The 27,672-nt window shown below is 54.8% G+C and overlaps 1 protein-coding gene across 1 annotated transcript in view; it reads left to right on the forward strand.

The window, feature by feature from the left end:
• The window catches only part of HS6ST1 (heparan sulfate 6-O-sulfotransferase 1), a 45,028-nt gene extending 26,314 nt beyond the window's left edge, over window positions 1–18,714 (forward strand). Inside the window, exon 2 of the mRNA XM_040474703.1 lies at window positions 15,182–18,714. Coding sequence (XP_040330637.1) covers window positions 15,182–15,890 — 709 coding nt within the window. The 3' untranslated portion in view covers window positions 15,891–18,714. The remainder of the gene's footprint in view (window positions 1–15,181) is intronic.
• The last annotated feature ends 8,958 nt before the right edge of the window (window positions 18,715–27,672 follow it).

Consider the following 27,672-nt stretch of genomic DNA (forward strand, 5'->3'; position numbering starts at 1 on the left):
CCACCTCCCACCTTACTCACGGGCCCTCGCCTCTTCCTCCTTGGGCCCAGGTGGCCGTGGCAGGTCTGCAAGTACAGGCTGTGAGGATTTGGGGAAGGAGCCTCAGCAGAGGCCTGCGAGCCATTGGCCGGGGTTCAAGCTGGCAACCAGCAGAGGCCAAGGCTCTGGAGGCAGGTCTTGGGCTGAGTCAGTCCGCAAGCACCCGGCCCCACCCGGGAAGGAGCAGACACTCACCTTCCCCTCACCCTGAGGTCTGCATGTGTGGCGGAAGTCTCGCCTGCCGGGGGTCAGAAGCCAGAAGGTGCCAGGTGGGCAGCCGTCGTGCAGCGTGAACAGCCCGATGGCACCTGGAGGCCTGGCTGGGTTCACCTGCAGGTCAGCACCCACTTAGGCAGGGCACTGCCGGGGAGCAGCCAGCAGGAGCTGGGTGCAGTCAGAGAAGGATGTCGTTAGTGCTGCTCAGGAGGGAGTCCAGGGCGGGAGCTGACCCCAGCCATAGTGGATCTTGGGACAGCGGGCAGTCTCCCAGAATGCCATCAGCCACCCCTTTCTTTTGGAAAGGCCTGCACTTGGTTCGTCAGAGAGTAGCCCCAAGCCTGGCCTCACTGGGAGGCTGTGGCCCCCTCCCTGAGCAGGGCTTCCAGAATGCCAAGCAGTCACAGTCTTTGTGGTCACCTGCCAGGAGGGGCTTTTGTGAGCCTGGCTGGCCCAGCCCTCACTGTGCAGCTCCCTGGGCACCTCAGTGTTAGTGCTATCAGGAAAACAGCTCCCCAGCAAGAAGCCTGCTGGGGACTCGTGCACGTTGGCTGTGCACGCTGGCACCTGTCCCTGCACTTGGCTGGGAGATGCATTTCCAGGGTAAGCAGCCTTACCCAGACTTTCATGCTAGAGCATGCCCAGCCCCAGGTCCTAGAGGTGTCCTGAGATGCTGTTAGGGTTCACCCCTGGTCAAGAATGGAGAGTGAGCAGGGTACCTGGATGGCTCAGTCGGTTAAAGCATCCAACTCTGGTCTCAGCTCAGGGCATGACCTCACGGTTCGTGGGTTTGAGCCCCACATTGGGCTCCACGCTGGCAATGTGGAGCCTGCTTGGGATTCTTTCTCTCTCCCTCTCTCTGTGCCCCTCCCCTGCTTGCACTGTCTCTCTCAAAAACTAAATAAATAAACTTTAAAAAAAAAAAAGAACCGAGAGTGAGCAGCACAGAGTCTGGGCCAGGAGGGCCTCTCATGGCACCCCAGCCCTGGCTTAGCATCTTCTCCCAGTCTGTGCCAGCTTGCGTGTAGCGGGTGTGCCTCCACAGCACCCAATAGAGCACGTTGGCCTGATGATTAAGTCACTTCCTGCCCCATGGGTCTCCCGTGGGTGATCCAGTGGGATCACCAAGGTCAGGGATCCTGGGAGAAAAAGCTTGGGCTTCCCCCAGGAAAGCTGCCTGGTCAGGAGGGCCCAAAGAGGAACGTGAGGGTTTCAAGCCCCTAGAATGCACACAAAGTAGCCGCCTGCTGTGGGGTCCAGCCAGGCTGTGCCTCAGTTCTCTGTGCCACAGGGCCAAGAGGCTGAGTAGCCTGTAGGGCTGTCCTGAAACTTTGCTAGCCTTGTTTGTAGATGGGATGTTGTCATCTGCTCACAGAACTGCACGTGTTGCCAGGGGAGGTGGAGGGAGACTATGGAGGTTATTTTCTAAGCCTAAACTAATCAACTTGTTTTTCTTCATATTTTGTCACCTGGGAATTTTGAAACAAAGACAGAAACTTCATTTTCCCCACTGTTTGATAACTGTTCTTTCCTTATTGAAGTCACGAACTCCTCTGCATTTGGCTGTGCCCTCTCCTGGCCTACATCCCCTCCTCCCCTGGCACCCCTCCACTTCCTCCTCTGCAGATTTATTGGAACACTGCTCCTCCCTATCCTTCAGATGTCAGGTCACATGTCACACCTCCGAGGCCCCAGTGGACCCAGAGTTGGAATTAGGCACCCCCCTTTCTGCTTCTGGCACTGGCCACGTTCCCCACCCTTCCAGGTGCTATTGGAGGGCAGAGCAGTATGCGTCCTGCATGCAGCAGGTGCTCCCGTTAAGGAGAAAAGGGTAAGGCAGACAGAGGGGACCGTGGAGCCCAGGCCAGGGTGCTGAGCCCTGAGGCAGAGAGGGGACAGACCACCAGGCTCACACCTCCTGGACCTGTCTGGGCTCCTCACATCTGCCTGGGGCTATGGGTCCCTCAGCATCCAGGCTGTAATGCTCTTTTACACACTGCTTTCACCAGGTCTTTATAGGAACCTGGGAGGCCCAGGAGGTGGGAAGTAAGGCTCGTGGGGGTCATCATTCTCCCCAGGCCCCCTAGTAGGGAGAGAGCTGGCAGAGTCTGACACTGGATGGACCCCTCCATGAAGATGCCTCAAGTCCAATTGACAGGATGCAGAGAGCTCCCTCATATCACCCCATTCTCGCCTTTATATTCCCAGCCTCATGACCAGGAAGGCTTCCTGGGAGCACAGGGGAGGGGTGGGAGCTCCCGGCTCCCAGTACCACTCCCTCTGGTGGGTAGAGCCTCAGCCTGAGCCCACAGCAGGCAGGGATGCCCATGTGGGTAGATGAGCCAGTGCATGAACCTGCAGGCAGGGGATGCCTGGGAAGGTCCCTCTGCTGTCAGGAGCTTGCTGGAAGAACCCACCCTCAGGTTCCAGTGTCCCAAGTCGCACAGTCCCCTCCCCTTGGCCTGCTGGCACTTTCACACAAGACCTCTGCTTGTATGTCCTTTTGTTCTGACAGCCCCTCCCAATAGTGAGGGCCCAACACCAGGCTCAGGTGTGCACACCAGCCCAGGGGATATAGGAGGTGCACTGCATGTTGGAGCCAGAGCCGTACCACTCCTCCCCTACACACCCTGCTAATCCTGGAGACCCTGGGTCCCAAAGAACCTGGAATTTGGTTGTTTGGGGGGAGATCAGAGACACCTGTCTGGAGCTGCGGGCCCATGTGGTTCATGTACCCCTGGACACACTTAGGCCTCTGACCAGGCCCTCTTCCTCGTTCAGATGGGGGTTATTAGGGGCACGGGCTCCTCCCTGGGAGCTGGACTGTGGGACAGCAGAGGGGAGGGAGTGGGGGCTCATAGCAGCCCTGCTCTCACCCCTGCTGCTCCCTGCCTCTACCCTGTGAGAGTCAGGCTTACCAGCCATGTGTCCTGCAGCCCTGTAGGGACAGGTCTCACCCATTGGGCTTCCCAGCAGAGGACAGGAGTGCTGTTAGGTCTCTGCCCCAGCTCTGTGCCTGCGGCAGTGTTGGTGACCATGTGTCGTTAGGCAGGAGGAGCTGGAGGGCTGTGCATGACCATAGGAGAGCCCATCCAGGAGGCCCACTCAGCGTCCCACAGCCAGGAACTGCTTGGGCTGAGCCAAAGTCAGGGCTCCAGCTCTCTGTTCCCCAAGACAGACGCTCCAGGGAAACCGTGTCAGGAGAACAGTCACAGTGGCTGTATAAAGTGTTTTCAGGTCCACATTGTTGCATCCTAGCTGCAGATCTGGATGTGTCTTTTTCTCTACAGAGACCACTCTCAACTCACTGTACTTTAAAGGAAATAGATTGTAAATTATATTCATAGTTTACTTAAAATACCACTGCCTCTGGCTGTGGTTTGGTGAGCGGTCAGCAGGTGGCTGGGGGCCAGCCTTGCCAAGTGACATTTAAGTGCCTGCTGGGGGCTGGGGCTCCATGGGTTCTCATCAGGCACTTTCAGTCTGGGTCCAGGTGGGCCTGAGCTCCAACTCCAGCACTACCACCAGCCAGTTCTGTGGCTAGGTTTGCTATTTAACCTCTCTGGGCCCAGTTTTATTTCTCATCTGCAAAATGGGAATATTTCCTTCCACAGAATGTCTGTGAGTGTCCAGGCTGAGCAGGGTAAAGCACTAAGGTTCACCAAATTAATTAATTCAGTCACTACTGAGTCCCTGACACCCCAGGCTGGCCCCACCCCAGGAGCTTACCCTCTGATCATGCCCAGGTCCTTATGCATTGGCCCTGAATAGATGGATTAGTTTCAGAGACTAAAGTAAGCCATTTTTCCTCTCCTTTTGAAAGGAGCCCACTGTAGCCAGGCCAGGTGGTGCAGCCATAGGAATCACTGAGAACCCAGGTTCTGTTTCTAAGCTCTCCCATCCCCAGAGAGCAGGGCTTTCTGCCTCGTGATCCAAAATAACTGCTGGCACTCTGCAGTCACAGCTACACTCCAGCCAGCCAGAGAACAGGGGGAAGAAGGTGTCTCTCCTCACATCCTAATGGCCAGGCTTAGTTACACAGCCACACCTCACAAAATATTTCCTGGGCTTCTTCCTCCTCAGGGACTTCCGTGCTGTTTCCTAAGCCTGAGGAGTCACCTGGGGTCCCGGGTGAATGCTGCTCCCTGCAGTTGAATGCCCTTCCCACTGTAGGAATTTAGCTCACCGGGCGAGCTGAGGCCCTCCTCACTTTGTTGGAAGTGGGCAGGGCAGGGAGCCCAGTTGTGAGGCCAGCCAGCCCAGCCAGTGCCTTCCCAAGCACAGCTCAGCCTTCAGGACCCAGTCTTGGGCCAGCCATTTGTCTTTCTGCGTAAGGCCCCCCACCCAACCTCTCCAGCTGGCCCAGTCACCTGGACCTCAGATGTCACTGTGTGATCAGTGAGGGGCTTGGTCAGCCTGTGCTCACCTAAGAGCACCTATTCTGGTGTTTTTCCAAGAACTGTATGAGCTATGGGCTCTGCACTGAGAGTCCCAAGGCGCAAGGGGCTGGGGGGAGGGGTGGGACCTGGCCACGGCTGCGTGTACCCAGCCACTGATCACTGAGGCCATGGGGCCACTCTCTGGACCCAGGTATTTTTAGAAGCAGAGTCAGTTGACCACAGCTGCTCTGTGGACATGTTACCGAAGAGGGGATAGCCTTACACAGACGTTTTCTACAGTGCGTTTGGAGAGGAGGCTCCCCAGCCTGCCACTGCCAGCTCAGCACTTGGTGATCTAGGTGTTTCCTGCAGGGGCTTGGCAGGAGTGCCATGCTCTTGGGCCCTGTGGGGCCTGCTCTTGCAGCACTGGGTATGGTGTGGGGACGGAAATCATGGCCAGAGCCAGTGGAGAATCCGTTCACTCGCAGGTTCCCGGTAACTCTTGTCCTGCCTGGAACTGGCTCATCTTCCCCCGGCCATCCTCCTACTGCCCATGCCAGCACTCGCCTCTCCCTCCCTCCCACTCTGCCACCTCTCCCTTCAGTCTGCACTGCTCACCCAGCCAGGCCCTGTTAATGATGCACATGAGAATCCTGGTTCAGAGAGGAGAGATTACCCAGCTGACAGCCAGCCAGGCGCCCACCCGGGGGAGCCGCACCTGCAGGCCTCTTCCTGTCACAGGAAGGAGGAGGAGGCAGCCAGCCCCACATAGGGCAATCATGGAGAATCAGAGCTAAAATCTGACTTGCATTTTGTAAGGCAATCAGTCCCCCATCTGGATTCGGTGCTGGGTCATCTTACTGCGTGAGCTGCATTCCCCAGAGCTGCCCTCCTGCACATGCAGCCCTTTCCAAGCCCAGCAGGCCAACGGGAACAGCAGGACCAGACTGCAGGAGCCACCAGGCCATGCACCCTGAGGTTACCAGCACCTGGCTTAGTGTTGGCAGAGAGCAGTTCTGATGGGGTTAGCTCAGTGAGCTAATCACAGCAGGTCAGGCCACAGCTCCTGGCTCTGGCCACCCCTGAACCCATAACATGGACCCAGGCCCCATTGAGGGAGCCAGCCATAGGCCTTGGGGTGAGACCATAAGCAGAGCAAGTGGGGCTCCTGGCACACCAGCCCCAGCCAGCCCACAAGCTAAGTCTGGAGTGCTGCAGTCAGCTCCCACCCACCTGGGCAGGTTCTTTGGAGTCCTCCCTCTGAATTCCCAGGTACCTCTCAGTGTGGTTGTGAAGCACTAATCCTCCAGATCCTGACCTCATCATGTGGCCTCTGTGCTCTTGAAGGGGGATTCCTGGGCCCTGGGAGGGCTAATGTGACAGGTAGGGCAGCAGGGGGTGTGAGTACCCCTCATGGAGCTTCCCTGGCCACTCTGGGACCCCCTGAGTCAACCAAGTGGGAGAAAGTGGCCGGTCCTCCATAGCATTAGTCTTCTCCCTTGACTATGTATCCAAGAAGTAATACAGCAGGTCTTTTTTTTTTTTTTTAAAGACTTTGTAATTCTGACCGTAAATAACAGTGCCCTCACCCACATAAGGGAGCTACAGCTCTGTTGGCACTGGCTAGAAAACTCTGCCTTTATTTCATGGTCTGGGTTTAGAGACTGGTGGGTTGGGCCCTCGTTCACAAAAGCCCTGCCGTGGGAGCCAGCAGCTCAGGAAGGAGGTGAGCGTGCCGCTCCGAGACATCAGCCAGCTGGCATTTTGTCATAGAGGACGAACAGCACAAACCTGACCGTTTGCAACGGAACCCCATTCCAGAGAGCAGAGTTGTTACTTTATTTCAGTTATTTAAATAACAGTGCACTCATTGCTGACAACACAGAAACGTGTAAAGACAGTGTTAAAGGAACCTACTTGGGATTGTGGGTGTTCCCTAGACTTCCAACATTGCTGTAAGTTTGAAAATTTTACACTGAAATGTTAGAGTCCATAATCTCACCATCCTCAGGCAGCCACCTAATCGTGCTCTTCTTCCCTGCCGAGTGGTGATCACAGAGTGCTGTTGTGGGAGGGCACGGGCTCGTCCACACATCCTCGCCTATAGGCATCTCTGCTGTGTGTCTACCATCCCCTCCCTGCCTGGCTTCCATGCCTCCTGCGGGAGCTAACACTCCGTCAGCTTTCTGCAGCGACTTTGCTGCCCCGCCCCCCAGCCCTTCTCATTAGGGCAGACTCTTGCAAGCTGATGCCCACTTGGCCCTTCCCCCAGCCACAGAATCCTGTGCATCCCCTCCACCCTCCCCACCCCACCCCCGCCCCCAGCTCCAGGCTTCTCTCTGCCTGAGCCAGGTTTCAAGTCTGGTTTCTGGTCAGAGCCCTGGGCTGCCAGAGGAGAGTCAGGAGTGGTTGTGTTTAGATCAGACCCACACTCTCGGGGCAGAGAAGGGAAAAAGAAGCATCCTCTGGCCACTGGTGTGAGGGGCAGGAGGTGGGTGCTTCTGGGACAGCAATGTCCAGTTACACAGTACAGGTGTGGGCTCTGGCCTTGGACCTGTCACCTTGCCTCATGAACCCAGGTTTCACATAAGTGATAAAGTTTGAGCTATACCGAGTCAGGATTGTGGACTACTTGCCTGATGCCCACAGGCAGGTGGCAGGAGGGAGAGGGGCTCCTGAGGACAGAGCGAGAGGGTGCCACCTCCCTGATCCCAGCGCAGGAGCAGAGCAGGAGCCTCCTGTTAGCTGCCCACCCACCTGCCCCCCACCCCTTCCTCCAGGAAGGAACTCAAAGCTCATTTGCTGCATTTTGCAGAACTTTCCCAAAGTGTCTGTGTGTTGTCAACAAAACAGGGTTCCCAGGCCAGGGCTACAGTTGTCCCATAAAAACTCACACTTAAGACTCTGGAGCTGGCCACTGCCTGACAGCAGTGTTAGGACCCAAGAACAAGGCACATTCCTTGCCCTCTAGGATCTTGCGTGACTGTGGGGCGTGCTAAAACCAGTGCACACAAAAATGTCAGAGCAGCTATGTTCACAGAAAGCATTACAACTAACGTGATGAACTCAAGAATGCATGATACAGGCGATAAGCCCTGCAGGGTGTCAGGAGTGATCGCAGGCGTGCGGACTAGAATTATTTCACAGCACAAAATGTCTTTGAAGTCCCATGACTTATTTTTGAAATCCATGTGGACGCTGCACTGTATGCCCTTTCCCTTTGGAACTCGTTCTCTTGTGGAATGAACAAGACCCTTCTTGGTCTGGCCCTGCCTGCCCCTTGAGCCTCCATTGCCCTTCCCTCTGGTCGGGACAGTCTGTGCCCCCACCCTCTCTGAGAAGCCTCCCTGCCCCTCCCACTGCCCTTGTTGACCCCACCCCACCCAGCCCACAGCGCTAGAACACTGAATAGCTGCGAGCCTGGGACTCTTCCTCTGTGAAAGGCAAGAAGCGCCTGCCCCCAGGCTGTGCCTGGCATGCCGTGAGCCTGTAACCTTGGCTGCTGTCGCTGCTGGGAGGGACCTGGGGGCGTTGCCAGTTCGTGTCCTTTGCCAAGCCAGGGCACTGACCGGATGAGTGGTGCTGAGCACCCGCTGGTGGCGAGGGGAGATGTAGCAGGGCCTGGTCACCACCCCTCCGGTCCCTGTGTGCTCCCTGTTCAGGAGTAACGGTGCTGTCAGCCCTGCTCTGTAGCCACAGTCAGGACAGTCTGGTTGGGACGTGCTCTGGGTGATCCTGGGCCTGTCCTAGGGCACAGCAGAGACCTGTTTTAGAGGTCAGGTCCCAGGACCACCCACTTTAGCTAGGATATAGTGTAGGGCTCTGCTCAGAGAAGGTGCCAGAAGCTTGCCACCCCAACAGAGCCTAACTTGCCAGCCAAGTCACTAGAGTCTTCACATTGGGATTGACCCCACTGAAGAGTCCCAGGAGTGGTGCTGACTCTGTTTGCACCTCAAGGCCCCCCTGTAGGAAGCCAGACACCAACTGGATGTTCCAGCTTGGTAGAAGTGGTGGTTCCCTCCTAGAGGTCATGGAGCAGCCAGCTCATTAATGCGTGCTTAGTTCACAAGCCAAAAGCAGCCCCTGCTAGCCTGGAAAACTAGCCACCATCACCATCCCAAGAGGTGATGTCCACGGAGGATCCTCCACAGACCTCTCCCTACTCACTGTAGGAGTGTTAGCAAGTAGGAAGGGGAAGTGAGAGGGGCACGAAAGAAGGGCGAAGGGCAGTAAACCCCTAGAGTTGGAGGCACTGGCGGTGGGAGGGGGGGATGTTGCAGGCAGAGGGAGCATGGGGGCAAGATGGAGGGGACTGGCATACTTTGGGGAACCAAGACTCCGGTTTGGCAAGAATGCCAGTTTACCTGCAAGGCCTGCTGGCACGAATCTTGGTTTTGTTTGTAAAACTTTTTTAAACTTATTTATCACAAAGTGTTTTCTAAACTTACAAAAGAATTTGCATAACGTACATAAGAAATAAAACATAAACACCTACACCCCCATCGCCTGCCTTAAGAGTGAGGGCGCCATCCACATGACAGAAGCCACCATGAACTGGTGCCACCCCAGCGACCCTCCTGCCCCAGGACACACTACTGCTGACTTCTGCCTTGAATTTTCATGTGTGTCCCCTCATTGCCTTTTTTCTTTTTTTAACTGACGTCGATATCTACATATGTATCAGTCAATGGTATTTTCTCTGGTTGTGTTTATATTTGGAAACTGTAAACAGTGTCATCTTTATTACATTTTCTTTATTTGCTTTTTCTCCGCAACATCTTATTTCTCAAATTCACCCGAGTTGTTGTAACTATAGTCTGTTCTGTTCATTTATTACTGAGCCGCACTCTGTTGGAAGAATATCGCAGTTTATGTTCACATGCCACTGCGGCAGACGTGTGAGGCTGTCAGCAACGGTGCAGCCGTGGGTGGTCTTGTCCATGTCTTCAGTGCACTTGAACAGGGTTTCCCTGGGTTGTACACCTGTGAGAGGAGTCTTGGGTCACAGCTTTCCAGTGAAGACACTCCGGAACAACTGTCCCCGACTCACGTCCCATGAGCAGTTGGAAGTTGGCATTGCCCCACCTCTGCGTTGCCTGTCTAAGTCACATTGTGGCTCACTGTGTCATTTCCTCCGTGACTAAGGAAGGAGAGCATCCTTCCATATGCTTCTTTGGCCAGTTTCCTCATTGTTTTATTTTTCATGTTTTTGGTTAAAACAGTTTATATACACACTTCAAGACAAATAGTTCCAAGAGGCTTATAGTAAAAACCAACAGATCTGCTTTTCCTTTCCAACCTCCCCAAATTACCACTTGCGGCTCTTTTCAGTGTTCTTCATGTATTTACTTCTGTATTTCTAAATAATTTATAGTGTTATTTCTTGATTTATTGATTTAAACATTGTGTATTTGCTTTCTGTTTGGGTAGATGAAGATTAAATGTTCTTAAGCCCTTGCACATCCTTCTCCATAACCCCCCCATCCTCCAAGTAGAGTAAAAATCTCAAGTTTTTATTAAATCAGTAGTCAGTATTTACATTATAATGTCTCTAAAAGCACTGTTTACTTCTGATTTTAGTAGAATACTTTCTTTTTCATATTACTTCCTGCTTTTCCTGAAATTAATAATTGCCCAATCTTTTTTTTTTTTTTTTACTTGCATTGTTTTCTGTGTTCATAGACGTAATTTTTTCCAAGTGATTCCAAAGATCTGCTGTGTACCTACCATTCGTTTTTTTCCACAAATGCTCTGTTGCATCAGGTAATCTGTTCAGGCCCCGTTTTTCCTGGAACCCCTTCTCCTCTGCTCCTGGAGGCCCAGCGGGATGTGCGGTCGACACCCTCCACCTCTCTCCTGGGTTGGAGCTCCTGTCTCCCACGCTTTTGTTGTTGTTGTTTACTAAATGAGATTCGTAGTCCAATATCTTCCTAAAACAAGATTCATGGAAAATAAATGTCCTGAGTCTTTGCATGTCTACATTGTCTCCACTCTGTCCTCACATCTGCTGGATAGTTTGGTGGGGTCTGACATGTCGCTGGTCATTTTCTCTCAGCATCTAGAAGCCAGTGCTCCACTGATTTTTAGCATATGATGTTGCGGAGAAGTTGGGTCTCCTGACAGCCAGTCCTCTGCAGGTATTCTGTTCTTCTGTCCAGGTGCTGCATGGGCCGTCTCTGTAATCTGGCTCTGGTCCCCATACTAACTTGCTGGGCACTTGGCCATTTCAGGCTAAATGAACCATATACTGCAGTTCTCATTATTTCCTCCTCTCCTCTGCTTCCTCATTCCCCTTTTTTTGGAAACCTTGTTGCTTGGTACTTGGGCCATCTGAATGGATGAGCTCCTGCTGGAGAGTGATAAGCAGAAAGCCTCCTGTTTTATGGGGGACCCCAGATGTCCATGCAGGAAGAACTTTGGGGCAGAGACCCTCCAGTTTCCCATGAGGTGGGGCTAGGGCAGGGATTAGGATTAGCCTGGTGGCAGCTGTCTGGGCACGGAAGGGCAGGTGCTGGGGACACCACTGAGGGTGCAGACTATGTTGTTTGGCCCCTGCCCAGTTCCTCATATCCCTGAGCCGTGAGCCCCTCGGCACCTTCACAGAGTGTACATCAGGTCACATCTTGTGGGGTGTGGTCGGTGATCAGGGGGTTCTTCTACCCCCACACCACACCCTGCCTTCTGTTCACTTCTTGTCAATGCCTTCATACCTTCTTTTCATCGGACAGTAAACCAGAACATAAACAGCCAGTGTGTCTGGTAGTGTGTGTAATGGACAGACAGGGCAGAGTAGGGGAATTGGGAGCAGGCCAGGATACAGGCCTATGGGCAGGGCTGTCTGCAGTGTCATGGTAGCAGCCAGGGTGAGGGCCAGGGTGGACAAGGTGGAGGTGGGTGTCAGGCTCATGAGTTCCTGAAGAGGCTGACAGGCCACGGGTGTGTGTATCTGCTGCAGCGGCTCCCACACTGTCCAGACAAGAGCTGGGTAGTAGCCAGCCCCTCGAACAGGCTCCAGAATCTGCCTGAGCCCTTTTTCTCCACCACTGGCTATGCCTGGGGGACAGAAATGGGGGCGGGGGGGTGCCCAGGCCATGGCAATGTCCTGCACAGAGAAGACACCACATGTTCCATCCTGATACCCTTCCCAGTCACCCTAGCATGGGTGAGCCCCACTTGGGCCAGGAGAGAAGCCATTCCTCTTAGCACCCATGTGGAGCACAGGGCTGTGAGATCAGCATCAGCTCGAGGGGCCCAGGGGAGTCAGCTTCTCAGGCCTCACCACAGAACATAAACAGGAAGCTCTGAGGACCAGAAGACTCGTCTGCATCTCCTGGAGCCTGCCAGATACACCAGCAGTGACTGTACCCTTAGAAATCCCTCAGCGATCCCAATACCCAGGCCTCTCTGACAGACAGAACAAGCCCAGCTGTCTAACCAGGCCCAGGCAGTTCACACCACGGGCTCTAAGGAGGCAGCCTGGACTCGTCCTGCCTCAAGACCTGCTATGTGACCCTGGGCAAGCCCTGCACCCTCTTGGGCTGTGAGCAGAGGGACTGGACAGGTGGGCGGGCAGGCCTCCCATCAGCCTTGGCTGTCCAGATGGCAGCTATAGGTCACTGAGTGAACGTTAGCTCTCTGGCTAACATGTCAGAGAGATTAATGGCCAAGGACTTCAGGGGTATCCATACCTGGCCTCCCCAGGACCTGCAGGCACCAGCTGTGACAGGGCTGAGAGTCCTGGTCCCATCACAGGGACTGGTGAGGGTCTGGGAGGAGCTGGGGCTCCCCCAAGCCCACCCCCATGGTGGGATGGAGGGCAGTGCTGACGCAGGACCCCAGGCTGAAGGCTGAGGACACACTCAGGGAACGGTACTGGTGCTCTGTGTGCACAGTGTGTTCTTGCCCTCAGAGGTCATCTTTGGGGCCATGTTGAACCCCCAGCTGGCCTTGGCTGGGGCCAAGTGGACATGCCTCTGTGTCAGTGGACACCTCAAACTCTGCTTTTCTGTGTCCAGGAGGAACTACCACACTGGCCCATTTCCATATGAGGAGTCAGGGTCCCACAGAATGGGAGGAGGTCCAAGTAGCCCTCAGCCTCCCAAAGGGGCCTAAGGACACCTGTAAGACCCCTCTGGGACACCTGTGAGAGCAGTGGATGCATTTCTTTATATGCATGTTTCCAGGTGTGTCCTTGTGTTTATTGCTTTGTGTCTGCTTGTCTGTCTTGTCCTCTTCAGAAGCACTTCTCATGGTCAGGCTTTATAAATGTCTTATACTTCATTCCTACAAAGTTGACACCTGAATGAACTGACCTTTCTTGTCCTGGCCACTCACCCCACCCTACTGCCAAAGCCATTGGGGACCTCCAGGCAACTGCTTAACCTCCCGGGCTTGGTTTCATCCACTAGGGGCTGAAGGTGCTACGTGAGGTGACCTCCTTGAGGCACATTCTGTCTTCGATCCTTGGATCCATCTCGGTCTCAACCCTGGGGAGCCAGCTTAGCACACACACAGGAGCCAGCTTCCTTCCTGCCCACTCCCGCCCCTGAGGGAGGCTCTGGTCAAATGAGCTGAGAGGTCAGTGTTAAGTTCCTGCTGTGACAGAGGCCCAAGGGGGAGCCCTGTCTACCTCATGGCTTCCCTGGGAGGTGGCGCTGTCTGAGGTCTGTAGGATGAGCCAGAGTCAGCTGATGAAGCAGAGAGGGAAGAGGACACAGCTTAAGGCCCTGCAATTTCTCCCCAGGAGCCAGCAGGAGGGTTGGAAGGAGGTGCAGTGGTCACAGAGGGTGCAGGTGGCCCTTTGTTCATCTTTCGAGGGCAGCAAGAATCACCACGGTGTGTTCCACAGGAGCTGGGGTCCAGTGTGGGGGTGCAGGGCTCCCCCCTGCAGGTGCTGGAACATGAGCTGCCTGCAGAGGCTGGAAGCCTAGGCTGGGGCACAGTATTGAGGGGGCAGGGGAAGGGGCAGAGGGTGCTTCCAGATCAAACAAGGACCTGAGCACAGACCACAGACTAGAACCCAGGCTTCAGGGAACAGGTGGGAGTCAGGATGCCCTTCCTGCTCTCCACTCCCTGCTGAGAAAGGGGTCCCTGACTCCCTCTGCCCAGGTGCTCTCTCTGCTGTCTGCCTTAGCCACCACCCCACTCCCGGTGGCACAGTCCCTGCCCTGCTCCTCCTCAGCAGTCTGCTTTGCAGGACCAGTCTTCCTCTGGTCCCTGCCCCCCAGCCACTGGCTAACTATCCCCCTGCCCGGGCTCTGCTTGGGGGTCCCAAGTTCCCTAATGAAGATGCCACCCTGCAGTTTTCTAGATGTCCCTCCCTCCATCTGAGGGGACATGTGGAGGTACCCCACTGCCTTTGCTTTTGCCAGTCGCCCTGCCAACCCCAGGGCTCCCTGGGAGATGTGCAGTCAGATCAGCATGCTGCCAGCAGACCCCCCGAGGTGCTCTATGCAGCTCCCCAAGGGGTTAGCGAGGGGGATGGTGGGTTAGTCGGGTGCCCCTGTTGGGCCTCAGTAAGGAGGGGTTCGTGTGCATGTGCTTCCGTGCTGCTGTCTGGAGGGGGGTGGGGGTGGGCATTCCTGGAGCTTCTCCCCCTGGAGTGGTGTGTGGGGCCCAGGGGGCTCCTGCTGCCTGCCCCAGCCCTGGTTTGCCTTGGCCTGGGACGTCCCACCAGGCACAGGCTGCCGGTTCTGCCAGCCCTGGAGGAGAGGCTTCCAGGAAGAACCTCTCTGGGGCTGACCACCACACACCACGCCTGTCACAGGAACATCTGGAAGCCCCCCTGCCCGCTATGTCTTGGTGACATCAGGCCAGTCATCATGCTAGACAGGGATGTGCCTGTTACATGGGGAGTCACTTCTCCAATGGTATGGACGCCCCTTGCATATAGCACAAGGAGGTGGCATCTTGAGGGATGCCTGACTTCCTGGGGTGGAGACAGTTCCTGGGAGACAAGATAATTATGAATTATGGGTCACCTGGGGGTCCCGGGTTGAGTGGTCTACTGGTGCCCGCCCTCCACGGGTGCAGGTGTGCAGTGGGCCTGTGGGAGGCCCTGAGCAGGCCCACACATGCAGTCTGCTGCTGTGAGCACTTCCTTACGCCTCTGGTCCCCAGGAGCACGGGCTCCTGCAGGTCTGCCCCAGTGCAGGGCAAAGACAGGCTGTCCTTCCTAAGGAGGGAGCACACAGGAGGATGGCCTTGGGGTCCAGGGGAAGCCCCTGGGCCAGGATTCAGGAGGCACTGAGGCCAGGCACTGCAGGACCCTGCGATAGTCACACCTGGCAGACGTGATGGTGACCGTGGTGCCCTTTGCAGGTTGTGTCACATCTCAGCTCCCAGGCTTCCCATTCAGAAATCGCTATTTGGAGAACTAAATGTAACGATTGGTATCAGAGGTGCCTGAGGTCCCACGCTGTGGACCCAAAGCAGTCAGATTTGGAGCTCCAGCCTCCTCCCTCCTTCACCGCCAAATGGCCCCCAGATACTGCCCCCCACCCCGCACTTGTGCCCTCACCTTACCCCCTGTCCCTATCTCATTACAGGAAGTTCTACTACATCACCCTGCTGCGAGACCCCGTGTCCCGCTACCTGAGCGAGTGGCGGCATGTGCAGCGGGGGGCCACCTGGAAGACGTCGCTGCACATGTGCGATGGGCGCACGCCCACACCCGAAGAGCTGCCACCCTGCTATGAGGGCACGGACTGGTCGGGCTGCACGCTGCAGGAGTTCATGGACTGCCCCTACAACCTGGCCAACAACCGCCAGGTGCGCATGCTGGCCGACCTGAGCCTGGTGGGCTGCTACAACCTGTCCTTCATCCCCGAGGGCAAGCGGGCCCAGCTGCTGCTGGAGAGCGCCAAGAAGAACCTGCGGGGCATGGCCTTCTTCGGCCTGACGGAGTTCCAGCGCAAGACGCAGTACCTGTTCGAGCGGACGTTCAACCTCAAGTTCATCCGGCCCTTCATGCAGTACAACAGCACGCGGGCGGGCGGTGTGGAGGTGGACGAGGACACCATCCGGCGCATCGAGGAGCTTAATGACCTGGACGTGCAGCTCTACGACTATGCCAAGGACCTCTTCCAGCAGCGCTACCAGTACAAGCGGCAGCTGGAGCGCAGGGAGCAGCGCCTCAAGAGCCGGGAGGAGCGCCTGCTGCACCGCGCCAAGGAGGCGCTGCCACGGGAGGACGCCGAGGAGCCGGGCCGCGTGCCCACTGAGGACTACATGAGCCACATCATCGAGAAGTGGTAGTGGTGGCCGGTCGTGGGGGGTGGCCCCGCCGGGGGTGAGGTCAGACACACGGACTGACCCACCGGAACTCTGGTGGGAAGAGGGTCCCAGATGCACTCACCAGAAGGTAGATGTGCTGAGTGAGGGTCAGGGAGTGGGGACATGGCGGCCCGGCGGGGTCTGAGGAATCCGCCAGTGCAAACCACCGCCCCCACCCCCTGGCCAGAGGAAAGCGTGCCTGAGGGATGCCGCAGGCAGGCCTGCGCAGGCCAGGACTGTACCTCCTCTCCTGGCCCCAGCTCATGCACAGCGGCCAGCCGAAGGTCTAAAAACAAGAAACAGACAGCAGAGAGTGCAGATCAGACTTGGGCCAGGAGCGCGTCCCACACCCACTGTGCACACCTGCTGGCTCTCTGCCCTGCAGGCCAGCAGGGGCCCAACACCAGCTCCAGGCACCTTTCCGGGATCAGGCCACCCAGGCAGCCCCTTGGCCTCCAGTGGCCCCAGGGTCCCTGGGCCTGAGTGAAGCCACTTCTCTGGGCAGAAAGGTAGCCCCTTGAGGTGTCCTCAGGAATGGAGCTCCTAGCTCACCCATCTTCATGGTCAGGGCCCACCCCTCCTGAAGCCGAGAAGACTCTGGCCTGCCCCTGGGAAGCCCACTCTCTCTCTGGCCCAAGGTCAAAACACACAGTCTGGCTTCTTGCTTTGGGTCAGGAGATCAAAGCACACCTCCTGAGACCCTTCCCCCCCATTTCCCACAGTCCTCAGGCTAAGAAGGGCTGCAAGGAGTTGGGCCCACATGCACTGTCCCCCTCTGTGGACAGAGAGTAAGAAAAGAGTGGGAAGGCTGTGTCCAAGGATGCTACCACCTGTGTCTATGTACCTCCCCACCCAAGCTGGCCTTTGGGCCACCAAGCCAGACCAGCTCAGGCAGAAAGTTTCCCCTGCTCCATTTACCATTCTGACCCTCTGAGATTTGGTAAGACTATCCCTGGCCCCAGGGTCATCACTTAGACATTTATTCGGGGCTCATGCCCCACTGTTCCCACAACCGCATGTGCAGAAGTACAATCAAGCCTCCATTGGCTAGAACACAGCCAACTGTACCTGCTGCCCATGAATCATACCTTGGGGCCACAGTGGTTTGCTATGGCCAGGGAAGGGGACTCAGGCTTTCAGATTATCAGAGTTGGAAGAAATGGCTCTCAGTGGCTCCCTAGTATCCAGATACACAGCCCTTCCCACCCCAGCCTCTCCCTGCATTTCCCTTTGCCCAACCTCTGACCACAAGCAGGTCAGGCCCTGTTCTTGGCAGCCCTGCAGATTGGAGAAGCCATGTTCCATATCCATTGTAGACACTTCCCCCATGCCCTCCCTGTCTTGTGCTCCAGGAGGCCAGGCCACTGTCTTCTCTGGGGGTGCTCTCCCCACATGAGGCCCTGGGTTCTGGGATCAAAATGTGTGTCCCACACCCAAGGTGGACGAGTGCCCTCTCTCTCCAGGTGAGGGCCCACACGTGCCTGGGGGCTACAAGCCTCCCTCACGAGGGCAGTGAGGGCCACGGCCAGCCTGCTGAGGACAGCAGCATCGAGGGCAGATTCTACCAGGAGCCCTCCTCCCTGCCCCAGGTTCTCCTCAGCCACCCCAGAGGTGTGGAAGCAAGGAACCTTCAATAGCACAGGAAACACTACAGTGTTGTCAAATGGGAGGTACCCAGGAAGAAGTAGCTTTTAGTCTTTGCCTGCCTGGCAAAGGTTATGGTGCCCATACCTCCTGCTTCCTACACCAACCACTTCATCTTCTAGTCCAAGGGCAGTGGTTAGCAGGCTGGGATGGGCACCACACCTACCCAGGATCACCCTGCAGAGTGGGTGCGTCAGGCTGAGCAGACCAGTGCCCAAGTGGTGTAGTGGTTCTTTCAAGGGGTAGTGAAGGTCAGCATGGGGGGGGAATCTGTTCTGACACTCATCCTTTGGGGCAGTTGTGCTCCAGGGAGGAGGGTGGGACGTGTTCATGAGACCTCTGGGGTCTTGGACAAGCACGTGGGGTGCTCGGGGTTTGCTGTGGCTTTCATCAGGAGGTGGTCAATTCCACCTCCTGGTGGAAAGCTCAGCCCCGTTCTGCCTGAACCCCTGGGCACCCGGCCCTCCTGAAGTGGGCTTCCTGTGTGTGCCCCCTTGAGTGTAGGATCTGTTTTGTACATATTGGAATGTTTTAACTTATGATCCGTTGTCCCAATTCACACGGAAACACGGGTCTCTCCTTGGTTTCTTTGCTGCATCTGGAAAGCGGTCCCGTGGGGGGCCAGCACCCAAGCCAAGGCGCCCAGAGACAGCACCAGGTGCCAGTGCCCCTCGGCCCCTCACGCCTCCAGTCCGGCACTTCTGCTCAGGCCACCTGCATTGAGGTGAAAGCTCCTCATGCCTGTAGCGCCTCCTCCAACACCACCACCTTCCGGGGCTCCACTGAAGGGGTGCCCCACCCAACGGCTCTGCACAGGGCTGAGGAAACAGAGGCAACACGCGGTGAGCAGACAACCCACTCCTCACACAGACCTGCAACATCTCCTCCTGGAGGAGGAAACAGGGACGGCAAAATTGACCGAGCAATGAGTCTGTGACCTTTTTGGGAACTGGAAGTGTTTCACTTGAACCCAGGAGCGTTTAAAGCTTTATTTATTTATAGCTTCTTATTAAAAAAAAAAAAAAAAGTGTTGAGAAGAAATCTTTTGGTTATTCATACAAGAAAAACGAGTTGATGATGGAAAAGCAAGTCATAATCATCTAATTGTTTTTGTCTAGGTCAAGAATGAATGTTAGCAGATGAAATAAACCCTTGACAAGGAGCCTCGGGTGTGCTGTGGTCTGTGGTAACAGCCATCTGCCCGGTGTGGCGTGGCCAGACCTTCTGGGTTTGATTTTCAAAATGAGCATCCAAGCATGGGGATGGACGCGGGAGCAGGGGCTCCCTCAGGTGCAGGCAGCCAGGAAGAGAGGAGTTCACGCACTTTCTCCCTGAGGCAGCCCTTTGCAAAAGGAAGAGGTCGACCTGTCATCGCCACGAAGCAGGGGTTAGTGGTCCTTAATTGCAACACTTGAGAACAGGAGCCCAGCTTAAAGTGAGGCTGAGAAACGCAGACACCGTGTGTTTCTCGGTGACCTCGTCCTCCTTCACTTTTAACTTGGAAAGATTTGCAGATGACAAGGCAAAAGAACAGTTCATGGACACCCGTAAACGCTTAGCCTAGATTTACCTACGTCAACATTTTGTCGCGTCTTCCTGTCCTGCACTCACACTTGCTCTCTCTGTACACAAACACGTGCACACGAGTACACACAGATATGTGTGTATGCACTCACACATACACTCACGTTTTTCTGAAATATTTGAAAATAAGTTGCAGTCCTCAGAATACTCAGGCACGTACATCCTAAGAATGACATCCTGCTATGAAACTCAACCCTTTATCATCTCCTCAAATTTAACATAAACACAGTAATCCGAGCTAACATACATTCCCTGTCTAAATTTCCTACTTGTGCCCACGATGTCCTAAAGTCTTATTTGTGAGCCGAGGACTGTGCGCTGCTCAGCTGTCCTGCTTCTCCCATCTCCTTTCACCAAGCAGAGACCCAGCCTGCACTGCCCACCTGTTCCCTTTCTTAGCACTGACATTTTAACATAGGCCACTTGTCCCTTAAAATGTCTGCATCAGTCTGATGGTTCTCTCATGATCAGATTCAGCGGCACCTGAGTGGCTCAGTCGGTTGAGCGGCCCACTCTTGATTTCTGCTCAGGGTCCCAGGGTTGTGGGATCAAGCCCCGCATTGGGATCCACACTGAGCGTGGAGTCTGCTTGGGATTCATATTCTCTCTCTCTCTCTCTCTCTCTCTCTCTCTCTCTTTCCCTCTGCCCCTCCCCCTTGCTCTCTCATGAGTTCTCTCTTTCTCTGTAAAAACTAAAAAGATAAACATTTGGGCACAAATGCCACACAGGTGAGGTGGTTTGGCCACCAGCCCTGATGGATTTTAGTTCTCTAATGAGACCGGGGGGGGGGGGCGGGGGGCGCTTGCCCAAGGTCTCAGTGTGACCACAGGGCTGATAAAAGGAGTCAGCTCATTGCCTTGCCTTCAGGAAAATGATCTGTTGTGGGGGCCAGCTGTTGCTGGACAGTGTTACAGCTGGGGCCCTAGTGCACCGACCTTGTGTTTCCACAAGGGTCCTGGGGAGAGCCAGTAGGCTGTCAGTTCCCAGTGACTGTCACATGGAAAACCCTAGAAAATGTACCTTGGAGCTAGTGGGCCTAAGGGGGTCTCCTTTTCCTCCCCTGCCAGAATTTGTATCTGGACACTCCTACCTCACCCTGTCCACATCGTCGTTGTCGGGGAAGAACTGGGGGAGGGGCGGGGAGGGGAGGCTGAGGCCTTCTCCCCCACAGCTGCCTGTAGAGAGGAGCCCCTGAACAACTGAGAGGTGGGACAGAAACCCAGGAGATGGGGGCACCACTAGTTCCCAGGGGGCAAAGTGGCTGCCACCTGCTTGCCAGAGCTTTCCCACGTGGGGGAGAGGGTGAGGGACAGACACCGCTAACCCTTAAAACCCCAACCTTCAGATCCAAACCCCAACATTGCTGACCATCTGAATCCATGAGGGAGTGTCTCTTTGGTAACAGGGTCCCTGCAAGGGAAGCATTCTACACGGAACCCCAGTGTGGAAAGACCTGTGCAGCAAGCCACACCTCTTCCCCCACACACACCTTGGAATTGGCCCTCCCTAAACATTTCATCTGGAGTCTGCAGGCTGGCTCCCCATCCGGGAATACAGGATGGACATGTCCACTGTGCAGTGTGGGGCCAGGGTCTTCATCAAAGTCAGTCGTGGAAATACCTCCCTGCAAGGATGAGAGTTTTCATCTTTCTATTTAAAGTTGGAGGCCCCCTTTCAAGCCTTCCTGAGCCTGAGGCTACGGAGGCTCCTGGGCCCTGCCCTGCTCACCCCATCCCTGCTCTAGGCTGTAGCCCTGCCACTCCCACAAGTCCCACCAGGTCCTACCGGGCTCCTTCAGTCTGTGGGTTCCTGGGTTCAGAGCAGCCCCCCACCTCCTTGTGGCCAGCTACCACCCAACCCCATCCAGCCCACCGCTGCCTGCTCTGCTGTCCCCTTTTCACACACCCGCCATGACCAACAGCAGCCACTTCCTGGGGTGGGCCTGCTACTCACGTGCTTTACCTGGATTCGCACCCCAAAACCTGGATTCTCACCCCAAAACCTTCTGGCTAGAGCTCATCCTGCCCCAGGGCCTGCGTGCTTCCTCTTCTCTCTTCCTGGAGGAAAGTCATCCCTACTCACTCCACCCGGTCACGATCCCCTTTTCAGTGGCACACAGGGAGAAGCCCATGTGCTCCCAGCCCCAAGTACATGGGCTCCCTGAGGGCTAAATCCAACCCAAGGGGATGGCAGCCCACAGTCCCCACCCAGGAGCATGGACCTCGAGACTAGGAGGCCATCAGAGGGAGCTGTATCCATTCGTGTCACGGGGACCCTTGCCTTTCTGGCTGACCAGCCCCCTCCCCATGAAATCTTCCTGCCTTAGTGCACCAGGGTGCGCACCCAGCCCCCTCAACATGGCCTAGCTTGAAGGGCATCACCCCCCCGTGCCAGGAACCCCCCTGCTACAAGGAGCTGGCGCTGGGTCCCGTCCCCGCTGCTGCACCAGAGAACCTCTCAGGAGCACTGCGTGTTGTCAGATCAGAGTTGGGACTCCACCTGGCCCACTGACCTGCTGTCAGCCCTTCTCTGTGAAATGGGCCAGGCAGGACACATCACACACTTGGCTGTCATCCCCAGCTCCAGCTCTGACCTCAGACAAGGGGAGGGTGCACAGAGACCTGACCCTTCCCACCACCAGCTCGGTCACACCCATCACGCTGCCCACCAAAGAGCAAAGCCACAAGGGCTATAGCTTCTACTGTGGCCTGCTCTCTCCTTTCCCTTTCTTTCCCTAAAGGACTGTGACAATATTCCAGGTCCCTGCCCACCAGCCCCATCCATCCCCACATGGTCAGCGCCGTCTTGTTTCCTGCTCCTAGAAGTTGGGTGAGTCACCCACCCTGCCTTCTCTACTTGCCAAACAAATACAAAGACCCTCCTGGTCCCATCCCTGCTGGACCCCTCACTTCCCTCCCTCCCCAACACAGCCCACCCAGTCCTGGGGCCTTCTTGGCTGTGGCCCTAGGCTCTAGGTGGGACCAGGCTCCTGGGCAGGCTCAGAGGAGGAATTTGAATTTACACGGCACTGCCCAGACCTTTCCCAAAACATGCTTTTTATAAAGAAATTGCTCACATCCTGACATCAAGTCTCCATTCCCTCTGACATGGGTTTAATTTTTCTTAATTTGTCCATTCAAGCTAACAGTGTCTCTTGGTTAGAACCAGCATGTTATGGCTCTCCCTGTCCCCCCTCTGCTTCCCCTCCTCTCTGGGTGCCCAGAGGACACTCCTATCCCCAAGTGATGAGTGGCAGGGTGCTCACACAGGCTCCCCCTCCACTGTCCCCCAGCTATCTTGTCAAGAGGGCCAGCAGGCCCTGGTCAGGACCAGCCAGCCTCTTTCCTCACCAGCTCCACTGTAGGGTGGCCAGGGTGGTCAGGACACAGGATCTAGCCTCATGTCTCAGGTGAGGCACAGAGACCCCTCCCAAGAGCCAGTGTGTCCCCTCTGGTGATCTGCTGATGAACCCCCCTCAGTTCTCCCAGCACTGTCACCCCACTCTCCAGCCCCCACCCTGTGCTGCAGGGACCCCCATCCCCACAGCAGGCAGGAGTTCTTAACTACCACCCCCACCCCCACCAGACAGGTTACCCTCCCAGCAGCCACAGGAAGCCTCCTTTTCTGTCTAAATTTGCCACACAGCCATTTCTACTCCCCTGCAGCAGCCCCCTCTTGCAAATGCATGGCTCTGAGGTCCCGAGCAGGCTGGGCATGGTCCCCCTTTCTGCTTCGCTCTCAGCCCATCCACTATGTTTCCAGTGCCTGACCCAACAAAGGCCGTGAACACAGAGCGCTGCGACCTAGGGTGCCTTCCCCTTCCTCTCTTCCTGAGGCGCCTCACCCCAGTGCCCCCAGCAGCTTTCCACCCTCCCTTCTAATGGGCTTGTCCTCACCAGCCCTGTTCTCCCACCCCCTTCTATAGCTCATCAAAACCCTAGACACTTCTCAGTGAAAGGAAGCCTAGGGAAAGAAGCCACTTTTCTTTCTCAAACATAAAGCCAAGCATTCAGAACGCAGCCTCTCTAAGACTCTAGGGAGCCAGCCTGGAGCCTTGCGGCTGGGACTCGGCAGTCTGCTTTGTTTTGGGTGGTGCCCGCCCTTCCCCAGGAGTCAGGAGGCAGGATTCAGCCCGGAGCTCCAGACAACATGGTTTGTGAGGAGCCCAGCACATGAGCCTAAGAGATCCACAGTGGCACTGTCTCCAGGGAGAGGCCTGGAGAGGCCTGGAGAGGCCTAGCTATCTCCAGAGAGTGGCCCGCTGTGTGACAAAGCCACACTCACAAGGGCTGTTCTAAGTGGCTCTGGCAAGAAGGGCTTCCAGGGGACTAAGGTGTCCAGAGGAACCGAGACCTGCCTGGATCACTCTCACGTTGTTCCCGAGCATGCTGAGAGGTGCCCTCGGGAAGTGGCCTGGAGGTCCTGCTGGTTTTCAGCTGGCACTCCATGTGGAAAGTGATTTGTTCACTTCAAAGGATTTTGGGGACCCCTGGGTGGCTCAGTCTGTCTGACTCTTGGTTTCGGCTTAGGTCATGATGCCAAATTCGTGGGTTCGAGCCCCACATCAGGCTCTGTGCTGGCAGCACAGCTCCTCCCCTACTCATGCTACCTCTGTCTCAAAATAAAGAAAAAACAATCTTAAACTCCGGCATCGCAGGAGAGCCTGCCAGCTGTCCCTCGATATCTCTCTTCCCCTCCTTCCTTAGTAATAGAACCTCCACATATCAGTGGGACCATAGCCAGCTGGGATCAAGACCATGCTCCCAGCCCCCTCACAATGACATGTGGCCACACTACTAAACTCTGGCCAATGGTATGCAAGAGATGATGCTTGCAGCTTCGGGACACAATCTTGAAAGAGAAGTAGTGGACATTTCTTCTTCCCTGACTCCTACCTAATGGTTAGAATGAGGATGTGATGGCTGGAGGTCAAGCAGCCACTTTGGCCCATGAAGTAGACACCTCGTGTTGAGGATGGTCAAGCAACAGGATAGGTTCCTGATGATTATGGAACCACCCTACCAGCTTTGGGCTGCCTACCTCAAGATGTGTAAGAGAAAAATAAACATGTCCCTTGCTTAAGTTCTTAGCTGCCTGGGGTTTCTGTCACTCTCACCTGAACCTAATCTAACAACGGGCTACATGGCACAGCCACTACAGGTGGTATTTCTGCAAAGGCAACCCAGCTGGAGTCTGCAGCCCAAGTGGCAGCACCTCTGCTCCAGACACTCCTGGGGATGCACTGCTTCAAGACTACCCCCTGCTGTTCTTGACTCATACGCATGCGGAGGGCGGGGGCTCTTTCCTGTGTACGCTTTTGTACCTTTTGAATTTTGAAGCATGAACAAATTACCTGTTCAAAACACAGCTGGCTGAAACTAAACCCAAAAGCAAAATGGAAGATAAGAGGTACATTCATGACAGTGATTTTCTCAGAGTTCAGGGAACACAGGGAGGGTGGGACTCAGCTTGGAGGAATCCAGGAACTTCAGCTTTCTAACAGTTTACGTGTTCATACAGATGGACCTCAAGCACAGTCATTGGGAAAGTTGGGGTGAGGACAGAGCCCTCGCTGCCTCCCTCTGCCAACAAACACCAACTCAGCACAGCCCGGCAAGCACTGCTGGGGCCACCCAGCCTCTGGCCCCGGCCCTCCTGACGCCCTGTGCCTGACCCCCCTGCCAGAGGGAGGACTGACGACACCCTCGCCAAGCCAGCACCATCTGACCGAGTGCCTGGGCGAGAAGCCAGACGGCCACCATCCTTTCCCTCAGTCCTTTCTACAGCTCCTTTAAGGGACCTGTTCCTTGGAAGGCCACGGTGTGAGCTGTACTTGGCCAGCTTCTCCTGCAGGGGCTTGGTCTCCCTTCAGGGCTGGGCAACCCCGGGGCCTCATTCAGACAGGATGGAGTGACAGGAGGGAACCGAGTCAGGCTCCTGCCACAGCCTGCCTCTGCTCCCTCCCTGGTGGATCAGGAAGGAAGGGGCTCTGCGTGTGTCCCCTCAGGCAGTTCTGCGCACCCCCCTTTTACCCTCACCCATGGCCATCACTGGGTCCTGAGCTTCCCAGCCTAGTAACCAGTGTGGAAATGCGATCTCCAGCTCCTACACTTAGCGGTTTCAAGGCAAACTCTTCATCAAGCATGTGTTTTCCCGCTGTAAAAGGAAGGCTGGATTCCATTTCAGAGGCAAGCAGCCAACAGCTGCTGGACTCCCCGGGGACACGGAGTCTGGAGCTGGAGAAGGAAGGGATGCAGGTCCCAGGGTCCCAGAGGCTGTGACTCCTACGTGCCCTCCTCCTGGGATCACGACCTGGGTATGCTGCTTGCGCTTGAATCCCTGACCCAGGGCTGCTTCTGGGGACACGAACCTGAAGAAGACCCTGACCCGGGGGCACCCACCAGACACCCACCTCCTGTGTTGCTTCTCCCCCACCGTGGGGCCCCCTGGAGGCTGTTGAGAGGAAAGCCAGCCCACCTCACATACTCGCTCTGGGAGCAGGCCTGCAAGGCGGCCAGAGGTGTGGAGATGCCAGCAGCGGCCACCTTGCGTGGCTCCCAGACTAGTGCAGAAGAAGCCTCTGGGGCCGCTGGGCAGTAGTCGCATTACAAAAGGTCCTTCTCTACCCCCGCTTATTCAGACCTCTTCTCAGGAAGGAAAGAAAGGGTAGAGGGGGAGGGGAAGGGAAAACCAAGCCTGGTTACGCCTGCTAACAAAGCTGCTCCCATTTTAGGCCAGCTCATCCAAAGCAGACACCCCTCATGAAAGGGCAAACCATAGCCGTGGGCTTATGCTGTGCACATTACATGCTGTATCTGTTCCACGTGTTTCATGCTGTCTATGTCACTTGCTGTGCCTGTTTTGTGCCACATATGTCACATGCTATACATGTTAGACGCAATGTACATTATGTGCTATAAGTGTGTACGTGTTTGTGTGCCGCATGCTATGTGCATGTTATATACTGTGTGTAGCATATAGCATTACTCTATTACGTGTCACATGTGATACATGCCATATGCTATGTGTGTTACATGCTGCAATATTATTCACTGTGTTACATGCTATACATGTGCACATGCTATAAATTATTTGCTATGCACAGTTTATACTATATGTGTGTTGTGTGTTATGTGTTACGTGTTATGTGTGTCACATGCAAGTCCTTGCAGACACTGGCTGGGTGAGTCCAGTCCCAGGAGAAGGTGGGGCTGGCTGCAGCGGACCGAGCCCTTTCGAGCTCTGAGCTCCCTCAACTCAGGGAGTACGCCCGCCAAGTGCTGCTAGAAGATCATAGGCCAGGCCCAGAGTCTTGAGCTGCGCAGAAAGCTGGGCCTGATGAGAGCACGGCCCACAGCAGTGGACCTTTGTTCTTTTAATGTCTCTGACCTGTGACTGTTCCATAATCTGCTCATCCATTCTCCTCTTGTTGGACACTGGGCCGTTTCAAACTCTTAGCTATTTATAAAAACAGTTGCTATTAAATTGTTTATGTTTTCGTTTCTCCTGTGTAAATAGCAAAAAGTGGAATTTCTGGGCCATTTCAAAGTACATCATAACTTTATAACAAACTTGCACTTTTTGAAAGTGTTTGAACTCATTCACCGTCATAAGCAGAGGATGTCTATTTCCATTGCTACCCATCCCTGCCAACCTTCATTCAATTTTAGTCATTCTACCAGTTAAATAACAGCATCTCAGATGGTTTTTAATTTGTATTACCTAGATAATTAATGATGTTAAGTATTTTTTCAGATGCCTATGAGCAATCGAGATATCTTCTTTTGCGAAATGTATCTTACTCATTTTTTAAAATTGGGTTGTTTGTCTTTTTCTTATTAATTTGTAAGAACTCTTTACCTCTTCCTTTCTTAAGTTTGTTTATTTATTTTAAGAGTGGGGAAGGGGCAGAGAGAAAGGGACAGGGGAAGAGAGAATCCCAAGCAGGCTCAGCACTGACAGTGAGCCATGAGATCATGACTTGGGCCGAAATCAAAAGTCAGACACTTAACTGACTGAGCCACCCAGGCGCTCCTCTTTATACTTTCTTGATAGATATTCTTTGTCAGATGTATGTGTTCTGAATGTCTTCTCCCAGTCTTTAGCTTGGCTGTTTATTCTCTTGATGAATACTTTTGATGAAGAGAAGTTCTCAATTTTAATAAAATCTAAATTATTAATTTTTATTTATTTTTTGGTTACTATTTTGGGGTCTTTTCAGCCAAATAAATGTAAGCATAAATGTTATATAATACTTCCAGGAAGCTTCCTTAAAAGGGATAGGGTAGGTTCCTCACCTTTCTTTCTCCTATCCTGCTGCCTGGAGCTCATATGTGATGGTTGGTGCATTAGCACCCATCTTAGACAATGAGGTGATCCTGGGAAGGGAAGCCATGTGATAAAAGGAGCCTGAGACATCATGAGGACACCATACTAACCCTAAATATATATAAATATATGAAACATAAAGATCAATTCGCAAACTCACTAATTATTCTTCTGTTTTCACTTTAGTTTCAAAACTTCTCTGCAGTT

Source organism: Herpailurus yagouaroundi, unplaced genomic scaffold (assembly GCF_014898765.1).
Source record: "Herpailurus yagouaroundi ecotype Mexico unplaced genomic scaffold, PumYag 140, whole genome shotgun sequence".
Lineage (NCBI taxonomy): Eukaryota > Metazoa > Chordata > Mammalia > Carnivora > Felidae > Herpailurus > Herpailurus yagouaroundi.